This window comes from Meleagris gallopavo, chromosome 1 (assembly GCF_905368555.1).
Source record: "Meleagris gallopavo chromosome 1, MGAL_WU_HG_1.1, whole genome shotgun sequence".
Classification (NCBI taxonomy): domain Eukaryota; kingdom Metazoa; phylum Chordata; class Aves; order Galliformes; family Phasianidae; genus Meleagris; species Meleagris gallopavo.
Window position 1 is genome coordinate 183,244,172 of NC_139404.1, and position 11,999 is coordinate 183,256,170.

Sequence of the window (11,999 nt, forward strand, 5' to 3'; positions counted from 1 at the left end):
GAAACACCCACTGACACTGCTTTTGGAGGTTAACCAGCCCAGGACATAGCTGTGGACTGAGTACCATGCACACTTTTTCTACTGAATACATAAATCAGGGAACTGTGGTTTAAGCGCTCCATGGAAATTGCAGTAGCTCCACTCTTGCTGATAGCCAGGAATTTAAAACAAAATGCTATCTGTTGGTAACGAAACTGTTGTAAAATAAAAAATATTTTGCTTATTTGAAGACTAAATGTTTGCAGTCTCTAACAGTGGTAAATGCGTTTTCCCAGCTGGCTTCCTCTTGTACTCTGATTCACTCCGTTTTGTTACACAGGAGAAGCATTTAATCCTAGAAGATTCTTTGAAGTTATTTGTTAACTGTCTTGAAAACAAATTTTAAAATGTACTGAAAGATGTTGTATTTTCACCCACAGCTATCACATCAGCTGTTCTATGAACCAGGGAAATCCTGTGTATTTTTTATCCTAAAGGAATGTGACCAGCTTGAAAGAACACAGGATCTATTTCGTACCAAAATGACACTTATGAGTGGCTTTGAAATCTCTTCTTCATAAATAGCCCCTGTGATAGCGACGCAAGTTTTTGTCAAGTAAGGCCCTACATTCTCTCTGAAAAAGAGTGATAAAAGTTTCGTTCTGTATAAATTGCATGCTGTATTTTAGTATAAAATGTAAATGCCTGTAATTTGATTGACTATTTTTTAAGTTAGGGGTTATGATCTTTCTGCTTGGAAGTTTAACAATCTAAAATATGACCAGAGATAAAATATTCAGTTGAAAGGTGATGCCCATCTCACTGGACGAACAACTTCTGAACAGACGAGCCCAAGTGACTGCACGTGAAGCAAATGTGATGTTAAAATATTCTGCCCGACTACAGTTCCACTTGTGACTGAGCAGGGCTGTATTACAACTGTATAAAATTGACTTTTCCAGGTCAAGGCACAGGCATAGACAGATTTGCTGTGCACACTGTAGGTGGAGGATCTTGTCCCAGCACACTTCCACCTTCTGGGGCAGCACTCATTTTTGTTCACTGGTGTAGATCAGAGCCAAAATTGGAGCAGCTATCCTTCCTGCCAAAACCACACAATCCTCAGGTAATCTGACAGGTGTGTACTATCAAGCTGAAATTTGGCTCAGTGGATATTTGTTAGCAGTTAGCAAGGATGTTCCAGCAGGGGGATTGGATTAGATGATCTTTCGAGGTCCCTTCTAATCCCTGACATTCTGTGATTTTCAGCCTTGTGTTTTGGAGCACTGAATGGCATCTTAAGCAGCAACATTGGCAGCCATTCATACAAAGCAGGTGAGACCTCTGATTCCAGGGAAATGCTCAGATGCTCTCACTTTACCCACTGAGCATCCCACAAACCCAAGTGCAAAGGTTTGTGATGGAGCTTTTCTCCAGACATCTTTGAACCTCAAGCTTCGTAGAGACATTTCAGTCCAGGAGACAAGACTAGCTCTAGTTTCAGGTCAATCTAAAATACGTAGTTATGGGGTCCTCACATCAGTCGCTTTAGTGTATTGGTCCCTTTCCACTATACCTCATTACTTGATAGCGGAGACGTAGCCTTTGAGAGATGTCAGTGCTTGAATGCTTACTACTATGTGGAAGCAATAACTGTTGTCTCTCAAAACTGCAATGTTTAATTTGGAAATGAAATAATATAAAACAAGGCAAGAGAAAAGAGTAGCTGAACGGTTAAATGAAAAATCACTATGATAAAATGTGAGCAAAGTAAAGTTAGATTAATAGAAACACGACGTAATGAAATATTATAAATATTATAAATATCATAGTAGTAATAATTCAGTAGTACTAATATTGAGTTACTATAATGCTATTTAAACAAATTCCTTAGATTGATTCAAGTAAAACATGAGATGTATAAAAAGATCTTGAATGTGATTATGTTGGACTAAATAAGAATCACCTGAGCCTCATAATTAAAATAATGAAATATTCAGTAGAATGTCTAAGAAACATTTCTTCACTGCACAAGGTTGCACAAAAAGAAGCAAAAGAACCAGTGAGTTCCACAAATCTGCCTTTGTTGCAGCATAACAAAGCTACTGCAGGATGAACCCAGAAAATCTTTCCATTTGGCAAGTTTTAAAAGAAGATCATGAAAAAAATAATAACTGAGAATGAGAAAGCCACAGGAGGAGGCCGGAATGAAAATGCAGCAAGGAGCAGAAGTGAGATGCAGCTAGGTTAATCAAAGCCTCTGTCTGTCAAGCCAGCATTTTTCAAACATGATTGTGTGGTTCATGACCAAATTTGCATCTAAAAAGTGAGAATGTTTTCAAAAGCTGTAAATCCTCTTTTGCCTCAGGTGCAATTTTCAGTGCCAATATATTTTTTTTCCATTTAGAAGTCAAATAGAAATGCTGAAAAAGAGTTGTCTTCAAGCCAGCTAAGTTAGATTTGTTTTCCTTCTCACAGGTGCAAAAATAAATCCTTTTTTTTAGTATTAGAAAAAACTTCCAGGCAATCAAAAAACCAAGTATCCTATTTCATCCACATATAATTGTAAAAAAGGAAACAAAAACACAAAGGAACAGAAAGTTTAGTTGCTCAAAGTTGGCACTAAGACTACTTCTTTGTAACAATAATTAGCATGGCTTAAATAGGATCTTGGATTCTCAGAAACAAATACCATTCCACCTCTTAAAACCACACCTTAGGGAAAACGTGAATTATCAGTTTGAGATGACACTGGGTTTAAGTTCTGGCTTTAAGTTATCCATCAGTTCAGTTTCTTCATTGTACAAAACAGTTCCCTCCTTTAGAAAGACAGTAATATTTATGTTAGTGCAGGACAGAAGCCTGGAAAGAATTCTGGCCTCAGCCCAGCAATCCAGCCTGTCCATATCCCTCTATAGGGCCTTCCTACTCTCAGGCAGATCAGCAATTCTCCCCAACTTACTGTCATCTGCAAACCCACAATGAATTTCCTCAGTGTCAAGTTGGGGCAGAAAACATGGGCCTTCATTGTTTGCAGCAGGGAGCCTCCAACTAGTATTATGTCCCCCTGCATGGTTCAGGCTCAGCCATCAGTTGCTTTGCCAGAGAGAACTTCAGGTCCCTCATCTGCTTCTACACCACTGAAGCTATGCCATAGCTGCCAATCTGCAGGCAGGAAAGGACCCTTTCTCCTGGTGCCATGAGCTTCTTGCCTTCCTTATCATGGAAATATACTTTCAAGCCTGATAAGCACTGATTTTGCTTGCCCCCAGTTCAGTTTATATTTCTTCTGAGCCTTCTCATCTCAGTGCTAAGCACTCCTAGCTTTCTCAGCAACTCTTCAGTAACATCCCTTAATCATCTTCATGGCTACTGGCTGAATTTGCTTGAGTACATCTCTTGAACTGGACCCAACACTCCAGATACATCTCACCAGTGCTGAGTAGAGGAAAAGATCACTTCTCTCAAGCTAATAACGAAGATCTTTCTAAGGCAGCCCAAGAGACTGCCAGCCATTGCTGACTGATGCTCAACTTCTTGTCCACCAGGAGCCCCAGCTGTGCCAAGCTACTTTTCCAGCCTGTGGTTCTCCAGCCTGTCATGGTGCAAAGGATTATTTCTCCCTAGGAGCAGAACTGGCATTTCCCTGGTCTAAACTTCATGAATTTTTTCTCTGTCCAATTCTGAAACCTGTAGAGTTTCCTTTGATTGGCAACTAGGACCTGGTGTATCAAATGCTCCTTCTCATTCTGTATTCTCTGCAAACTTGCTGAGTTCTACTCTGTTCCGTTGTCCAGGTTACTAAGAAGATGTTAAACAATCAACTCTTGGTTTTCTCAGCCAGTGTCTCCTCCAGCTGGACTTTATGATACTCATCACAACATTGTGAGCTTGGCACTTCAGCCGGTTTTCCATTCACCTCACTGTACATTTATATAACCTGTACTTCATCAGTTGTCACTGAGGCTGTTGGGGCAGATAGAGGCTCTAGCAAGGCTTTTGATGAAGTAAACAACATCAGCTGCTCTCCCCTCATCCACCAAGCAAACTATCTCATTGCAGAAGGCTTCCAGGTTTGTAAAACAGTTTCCCCTTCATAAATCCTTGCTGGATACTCCCAACCACCCTCTTGTCCTTCATATGTTTGGAAAAGACTTCCAGTATTAGATGCTTCATCATCTTCCCAGGAACCGTGAGAAAACCAACCAGCCAACAGTTCCCTAAATCCTCCATCTAGTCCTGCTTGAAGACAGGAGTGACACTGACTTTCTGCCAGTCCTCTGGGACCTCTCCCAGTCAGCCACAAAGCCATCGCTTGTTCTGTTTTTGTACCTTGAAGGATCCATTACCACTTCCTAAGTAGTGTGACAATACAGTAAATACAAACTAATGCTCATTTGGTATTAACTCACCTTACCTTAATGGTTACAAGTATTACCTCACCTGACCTTAATAATTGTTGCAAGTGGAAGTTCAGTGACAGGTTATTTTAGGTTCCAGGCAGCCTCTATGATAGCTCTTACGTAAATAGAGACATTGCAGGCTTATTTATGTTAAACTTTTATTAAGTTGAGCTCGATTACTGAATCACAAACTCTTGGCCCAGGAATTGCTCAGCTTAATGCATGTTAAGAAAAGTTAAGGCATCTCTTCAACTACGTTATGATTTTCTGCTGGAACTTAGAATCACTCTGCAACAGAGAAAACTACAAAAATGTCAAATTTCATAGTAGCACATTCTTGTCATCAGAAACATCTTGTAATTTTTTTTATTGTAACATCTTCATCACTGACTGAAATATGGATCAGATTTGAGTACTAACTACAATATCAGATAAAAGAGCAGCAGGAACATATGGATAAAACAGCTATAACGAGAAAATCTCCCTACCAAACCAAAACTTGCTTAAAATCTTGTAAATACAGGTCTAAATTTCCACAGACAGCTAGCCATTTTAAAGTTTCATTTGACACATCTAAACAGATTCACATTTGCAAAAAATCAAGACCCTTGTAAGGATAGATGTGAGCCCCCCAAGAGTTAGCCACATTTAGGGAAAGGCAGTAAAAGGGAAAAGCAAAAATAAGTGCATTAACTTCAGTAAATTCAGCAACATGGGTCTAATTTCTTTCTTTCCCTTTATCCTCTTCTACTTATTTCTCCTACATCATTTTTTTTCATTTCTTTGTTTTTATTTCTATCCCTGCATTGCTGAACTGTGTTTTCCTTTCCAATTCCCTTCAGGAATTCCTAACTTTCTGTTCTCTGTCTTCTCCCCTTCACTCCCCTTGTCTGTGCTTCTCCTTTATCCTTTGCCTGGTGCCTCTCCTTCAGGTGCTGAACACCATAAGTTCATTTTCTCTTGGAAATCTTTTCCTTTTTCATCTAACTTCATAGACATTCCACCTCTCAATTATATATAATCACACTTTTTTTCCCCTGCTCCTTACACGGAAAAAATGTGTGAATGGAAACGGTTTGATGAGTATAGGAACTGAAGTCAGATTGCTTCCAATTTTTTCTTGTTTCTATCTCTTCTTCTGTCCTTCCTTTCATGCTACCTGCCTATTCTGCTTCAAAACAGTGAGGAGAAGCATCACTGCTCCTAGAAGCAGTCCTTAGGAACAAAGAGCATCTACGTTCCCAGAAGAAAACCAACAAATCCCATACATTTCAGTACCAAAATAAATTTGAATAGCCTGTCTTGTTTTAAATCTGTGCTTTTCTCACAGACAAGAAAGGATAGAAATGAGATATAAGATATAAGATATGCAGTCCAGTGAGACGCCAATCAACTACAAAAAGAAACATCACCTGACAACTTTAAAGTGAGTTGTTATAGGCAAAGATTCTTATTGCTGACTCTTACTTTTCATTCCTACATGCCTTGAGTAGAACTGAGGTTGTAAAAGTAAGCCATTTCTGCTCTGCGATGCTGGTTGCAGGCCTCCGATGGAGAAATTCTTTTTCACACTCCAAATTCCTTTCAGAGCCGCTGTTAATAATTAGTCAAAATAATACTGTTACAACTGATTATTTAAACTTGTTCTAAAACTGGCAGAACATTTAAAAGATAGTTCCTTTGGTCAGTTCTGTAATTAGACATTGGTAGGGACAGCGCTATAAGCATCCTCCACACTTAATGGAAAAGAGTGACTGACATCTTCAGAGAGCAATTTTGTAATGTCCATTCATATGATCAAATTGTAATCTTCCAGACAATTTTGATCCAGTGGCAGATGAATGTAGTGCAGTGTTGGTGTGTTAAGCTCTTACTAACATGAGACACAAGAGCGGACTGAGCAGACTAATGATAACATCTGCAACTCAACCACTTGCCCAGATCCCCTTTACCATCAATGGGAAGAGAGCACTTACAGAGAAAGACTAATGCAAAGACAGCCAGAAATGTGCTTTCAAAGTGCTTTTTTTCCCTCCATTTAATATAAACAGAGTTTACATAAGTAATTCATTTGCAGTGTGTGCTGTAATTGCCTAAGGAGTCTAATCACAGTCATGCAGTTGCAGGTTCAAATAATTTAAATCTGACAGGATACTGACTACATCACCCAACTTTTGTACATTTTCGTCTGTGAATCCAATTGTTTGATATTTATTTTGAGTAAATTTACTTTTGGGTTCTAATCCTAAATAGGAGAACACAAAGATCTTTTCCAAATTTGTCTAAATTTGGAAATAAAGGGAAAAATTTAGGCTTTGCTACATTTGTGGAAGATGCAAATGTTAAGAAAGATTCTGGCGGACCTATTTCAACAAAATGTAGCTTAACATAACCAAGGAATAGCTTTACGCTCTGGGATAGAATGCAGGGCTACAGAACAAGAACCACATATTATGGGGGAAAAGTATTGTGGATTTAGGAGTACCAGTTGACAAACAGCAGCTCAACACCCTAGTGCTAATGTTAGCTTTAGGTGTTAGCAGAGACGTAAGTTAAATGAAGTAGATCATTCTCTGTACAGACTGCTAATGATACAAATAGTGAAACACCTTTATAATTTCTTATCTAAAGCAAACACCTTGTTCCTTCTCAGATTTACGTTTCCTCATGTTCTACTGTATTCAGGTCTGTCTATAACCTTCAAGCTGCCTAAACAGACTGATTTTCTAATTGCTTTGTTTTCCTTTATTTCCTTTTATTCATTTTTACCTCAACTTCTTTTCAATACTAACTTCAATTCTGAGCAGCAGAAGGTAGACAACGAATTCTAGTAACTACAACACCTCCTTCAAGGGAAAGAAGTAATAAAATCTCACTTCTTTCAAAGAAAGAAGTTCCAAAACCTCTCTACCACTTGGTATTTTTCTGTTTTATTAAGCTGATAAATCACATGGAATTATGTGTTCTTTATAGTCTCATAATTTCATGCTAAAAAACTAGATGATGCATAATTCTTCTGTTTCTGAATTTTCACTAGACTAATAAATAAGTGTTCTAGACTGACTTTTTGTTTAGTTTGGTTTTTAAATAAATAATTTTGCTACAGTTCCTCAAAACATTTTCTGTTTCATTTGCCCTGACAAACACTTTCCATTTGCTCGTAGGAAGGATTACCTGCAGCTGGATGCCTAATGTGGCATTCTTCTTTCCAAAAACAGAGCTCTTCTTCAAGGATCTCTTTAACTCTCTTACATGGCTCAACGTACAGAAAGTTCTTCCCTGTTAGAAAACACATCACACAAGAACTGGTCATTTTAACTTCCCTGATGCTGGTGTGTTTTAAAGCATGTAATTTCATTTTATCCCATTCTTCTCGCTTTAATGCGACTTTAAGACAGATTTACAGACACGATAATGTTCAGCTACAGGGCTCTGCACCACGGGATGCTGCAGCCAAGGCAACCCTGTGCTCCGGGGATCTGTGGCGATGGAGTCCCTCCATGGTGAACAACCCAAGGTGGAGCTGAGGACGGAAGGAGGAGGTCTCGTACCCCACGGCAGCGAGCACTGCCCCCAGAAAGAGGGCAGCCCTACGCCAGGCGGCCCAGGGAGGGATGTGACAGCTCCCCTCCCCATCATCCCCTCCCTCCAGGGCTTTTGGATCCCTCAGGAGGAGCCCAACGCCCAGGGGACGGGGGAGCCGGGAGGAGCGGGCGGGGCAGAGCGAGAGGAGGGGACGGGACGCTCACGGGGCTGCCTGCCTCCCGCCGATTCGCTGCGGCCATCGCTGTCCGCCTCCTCGGCCGCCCCTGCCGGCTGCTGGCTGTTGGCCGCCCTCATGGCCGCCGCGCCCGGCGGGTAGGAAGCGCGTGGGGCGGTTGCCGAGGGAGCGGGCGCGTTCTCCTCGGGCGGGCTGCGCTCGGGCGGCGGCTGCACATCGCCATCTTGTGGCTGTGCTGCAGGCAGGCGCAGCCATAGAACGACAGAACATCCCGAGTTGGAAGGGACCCGTAAGGATCTTCCAGACTGAATGCCGGCACCACACAGGACCATCCAAAAATCAGAGCGTACTCTGAGAGCGTTGTCCAGATGCTTCTTGAACTCTGGCAAGCTCGGTGCTATGACCAGTGCGCTGGAGAGGCTGTTTCTGTGCATGACCACCCTCTAGTGAAGAACCTTTTCGACATCCAACACGACCCTCCTCTGATGCAGCTTCATGCCATCTTCTTGGGTTCTGTTGGTTGCCAGAGAGCTCAGCGCTGCCCTCTGCTCCCTGGTAGGAGCTGCAGCCGACATCAGGCCTCCCCTCAGCTGCTCTGCTCTGAGCTGAGCACACCGCCAACCACCCCTCATAGGTCATCCTCTGTAGATCCTTCACCTCCTTTGGAAACTCTCTAACAGTTTTATGTCTTTCTTGTACTGTGGTGCCCAAAACTGCACGCAGTCATATTAGGAGGCTGGCTGACCCCAAGAGAGCCAGGGTGATGGAGATGCCCTCAAAGATGTTCCATCAGAGGACCAAACACACACTAACATAGAATCATTCAGGTTGGAAAAGACCTCTAAGATCATCGAATCCAACCGTCAGCCCACTCCCACCATGCCCATTCACCATGTCCCTCCACACCACATGTCCACATTTCTGCAACACCTCCAGGGACAATGACTCCCCCACCTCCCTGGGCAGCCTCTTTCTGTTCACTCTTACTAAGAAGAAATTGTTTCTAATATTCATTTTTTTCCTAATATCAACATATAAAATACATAACATATATATGTACGTGTATATATATATATACACACACACACACACACATATATATATATATATGAAGAGTCCCAAGTCTTTATTGTAAACCACTGCATTCTAACTTGCATTACTGCAGAGAAAAACTGCACTTAAGTGCACACTAATGGTCTTAAACAAACCGCATTCACTTTGGTTAAATCATAGCAGTAAGACCTCTGTCAGACCTGGAAGCCCAGCTCAGATTTGGTAGATTAGATTTGGCTACTAAGAACTAGCCATCAGGTACTACAGGATTTTGGCTGTTCCCAAGAATAGTTCATTTGATTTATGAACAGGCAATTTCATTGGCTACTGAGCTTTCAATTAAAGATATGACAATAAAATATTTAGGGTTGAGTGTTTTATTTTATAATAGGCCTTACACCAGATCACTAAGCATTTTGTAAATCACCCAAGTTATATTCATTCAGAGCTTCCATGCAGTTTAAAAAAAGTTCCTCAAAAAATAATTTTCTAGTGAGCTGTAATAAACTCTGCATAACCAAACCTGAATTTCACATAACATACATAGTCCAGTTTTCCCTCCTGTTTTGACATTAATGTTTTGGACCAAACATCCCTCCAAATTTGCACTTATTAAGCACACATCACAAATTATGGAATTCACTAAAGCTTTCTGAATACCCTGATAACAGTAATGGCACTTCAAAGTATGAGGGAAACCACTGAATTGCAAAAGGTGAGATTTTGACTGATAAGAATATTTCAGTATCTTAAATGACAACCTTGATGCAAAGGGACAGACCAAGCACACAGATGCTGTGTGACAAACGAGAGGCGGTAAAACTCACACTCACAGCTTTTAAGGGGACACAGCATTTATGCAGTCTTCTACTATTTCAAAAAGGTAGTGGTATATATCGGTCCTCCTAGCAATGTCAAGGGCAGTTTCATCCAAGTTATTTTTCAGGTCTGCTTTTATGTAGCGATTCATCAGCAGAAGTTCAAGGGTTTCCCTACTGTTTTTGTTTCCTGCAGCAATATGTAAAGGCGTCAACAAGCCATTTGTCTGAGCGTTGATGTCTGCACCCTGCTGAAGTAAGAACGCGGCCACTTCTGTATTGTTCCACTTGCATGCACTGTGCAGGGGCGTCCACCCATCCACTGTTTGTGCATGAATATCTGCCCCCTGGGCAACCAACTCCCGGGCCATGTCCAAGTGCCCACTGTAGGAAGCTCGATGGAGAGGAGTGTATTGATCTTCATCACGAGCATTAACTGGAGCCAGCTTTTCAGAAAGGAGCCTCCTCACTGTAGTGAGCTATTGAAGGGAAACAGGAAATTTAATACGAACCTTTGTAAAAAAGACACGCCATTTCTATTGTTCTAAAAATGCTTTTTTTTTTCCCCAAAGAAAAAGCAGTTTCTGTCCATCTCACAAAAGACTATGTGTGATAGAAAATTTTAAGATGAAACCAGTTATTATTACTTGAAATAGAGACACAACAGTCTGGCATAAAAACACAACTGAGATTCACCTCATTCAGTGTGGGGCATTTAGCTGCAGCACCTCAAGGACTACTTTTGCCTCTGAAGAAACGTGTGCCTCCACACAACTATAAGTGCCTTTTGTGTACGTTTATTTTCAGTGGCAGCCTTTGTTATAAACACAAGGATGTAACAAGCTGCCTAACAAGAATCTTCATCTTCTCACTCTATTTTCCAAGAACAAAAAGCTTTTTTGTATTAACAAGGTTGGGGGGAAAAAAAAAGAAAAAAAAAAAGGTAGGATTGGATTCAATCCTTATGGGTCCCTTCCATTCTCAGCATATGTAGATTTGAAGAAAATAAAGCTTCAGATACACCCTCTCCATTCCAGTTAAAATGCTCACAAACCATGAAGAGTCTGGCACACTTTTGAGTTGATCCAAGTTTAAGAACAGTGCTCATATTTCAACTCTGATCTACAGTCAAAGCTTTTCTTCTGAAATCTAATTGGCCAAGAAATATTTTAGTGTGTGGAATACAAAGACAGATGCTTTCCAGAGCAACTTGTGAAACCTCGGTCAAAATAGCTGGGAGGAATAAAGAGTAGCATAGGGAAGTTTCTGTTTGTGGATGGAACTGCAGACATCTAGTCAATACAATCTTTTTGTTAGTGATACACAGAACAGATGCCTTACCCGATTGTTTTCAGCTGCCCACAGTATTAATTTCTCTGGATTTTTCTCCATTTTTTTTTCTTGCATCTCATACCATTCCTCACTTCTTTCTTGTTCATCATCTTCATCGTCAGACTGCCCCGACCAACCGCTCTGAGTTCCTATAGGAATCAAATGCCGGTGCGTTTCCAGCAGCTCGAGTTGGTTAAAACTCTCTGTAAACTCAGCAAACTCATCGCTGTCATCATCTCTCTCATCAGCGTCCTTCTCAGCAGCACGTTTGCCTTTGCTCATTTTCGGTTGGCATCTGTAAGGCGTAGATACCCAGCAGTATTGGTATTAAGAGTTGTTCACACACTAACTGCCAGTGGAAACAGGCCCAGGGAAGCAAGGCCTCGCTCCCCTGCACTCCGCAGCACCCCGCTGCCAGCACGGGCAGCACACGAAGGTGGCGTCGGTACCCTCCGCTTTCCCAGCCCCGCTCTACGACAAGCCTTACGGGCCTCCCATCCACTCTCGCCCCCGTCCAACCCCGCTTAGCTTTGCCCCCGCCCCACGAGGCAGCAAACTCACGCACCGATCCCCGGGAACGCCGCTCCAGAGGCGGGGCTTTTCCAGCGGGGCGGTGCTACCGCCGGTGCGCGCCCACCCACCTGCACGACGAACCCTTCCGGCCCGTCGCTCCCGGCGGAAGTGACGTAAGCG

The 11,999-nt window shown here is 41.8% G+C and overlaps 2 protein-coding genes across 4 annotated transcripts; both read right to left on the reverse strand.

The window, feature by feature from the left end:
• Positions 1-4,523: 4,523 nt before the first annotated feature.
• Positions 4,524-8,552, reverse strand: C1H11orf97 (chromosome 1 C11orf97 homolog). 2 transcript variants are annotated; one of them, XM_085216356.1, is made up of 4 exons: positions 8,132-8,552; positions 7,557-7,661; positions 5,850-5,975; positions 4,524-4,670 (listed from the first exon to the last, which is right to left on the reverse strand). In XM_085216356.1, exons 1-4 carry the CDS (start codon positions 8,535-8,537, stop codon positions 4,666-4,668), a joined length of 642 nt encoding a protein of 213 aa, XP_085072482.1. In that variant the 5' UTR covers positions 8,538-8,552; the 3' UTR covers positions 4,524-4,665. The 2 variants fall into 2 exon arrangements, with proteins under 2 accessions (XP_085072482.1, XP_085072481.1); XM_085216355.1 differs by having other exon boundaries at positions 4,524-4,685.
• Positions 8,553-9,517: 965 nt separating this feature from the next.
• Positions 9,518-11,995, reverse strand: ANKRD49 (ankyrin repeat domain 49). 2 transcript variants are annotated; one of them, XM_010706106.4, is made up of 3 exons: positions 11,872-11,995; positions 11,316-11,601; positions 9,518-10,453 (listed from the first exon to the last, which is right to left on the reverse strand). In XM_010706106.4, the coding sequence occupies exons 2-3, from the start codon at positions 11,586-11,588 to the stop codon at positions 9,995-9,997; spliced, it is 732 nt and encodes a 243-aa protein (XP_010704408.2). In that variant the 5' UTR covers positions 11,589-11,601; positions 11,872-11,995; the 3' UTR covers positions 9,518-9,994. The 2 variants fall into 2 exon arrangements, with proteins under 2 accessions (XP_010704408.2, XP_085072480.1); XM_085216354.1 differs by having other exon boundaries at positions 11,948-11,972.
• Positions 11,996-11,999: the final 4 nt, after the last annotated feature.

What these genes read in the sequence shown, in the direction of transcription:
- C1H11orf97 (XM_085216355.1), bottom strand. Translation starts at nt 8,537, where the DNA reads ATGCACAGAAACAGCCTCTCCAGCGCACTGGTCATAGCACCGAGCTTG. An exon ending in GGCGGGAGGCAGGCAGCCCC is followed by an intron (nt 7,662 to 8,131) that starts GTGAGCGTCCCG and finishes GTTTTCTAACAG; the next exon opens with GGAAGAACTTTCTGTACGTT. An exon ending in AAGGCATGTAGGAATGAAAA is followed by an intron (nt 4,686 to 5,849) that starts GTAAGAGTCAGC and finishes ACATTTTTGTAG; the next exon opens with TTTTCTCTGTTGCAGAGTGA.
- ANKRD49 (XM_010706106.4), bottom strand. Translation starts at nt 11,588, where the DNA reads ATGAGCAAAGGCAAACGTGCTGCTGAGAAGGACGCTGATGAGAGAGAT. An exon ending in GGGCAGCTGAAAACAATCGG is followed by an intron (nt 10,454 to 11,315) that starts GTAAGGCATCTG and finishes TCCCTTCAATAG; the next exon opens with CTCACTACAGTGAGGAGGCT.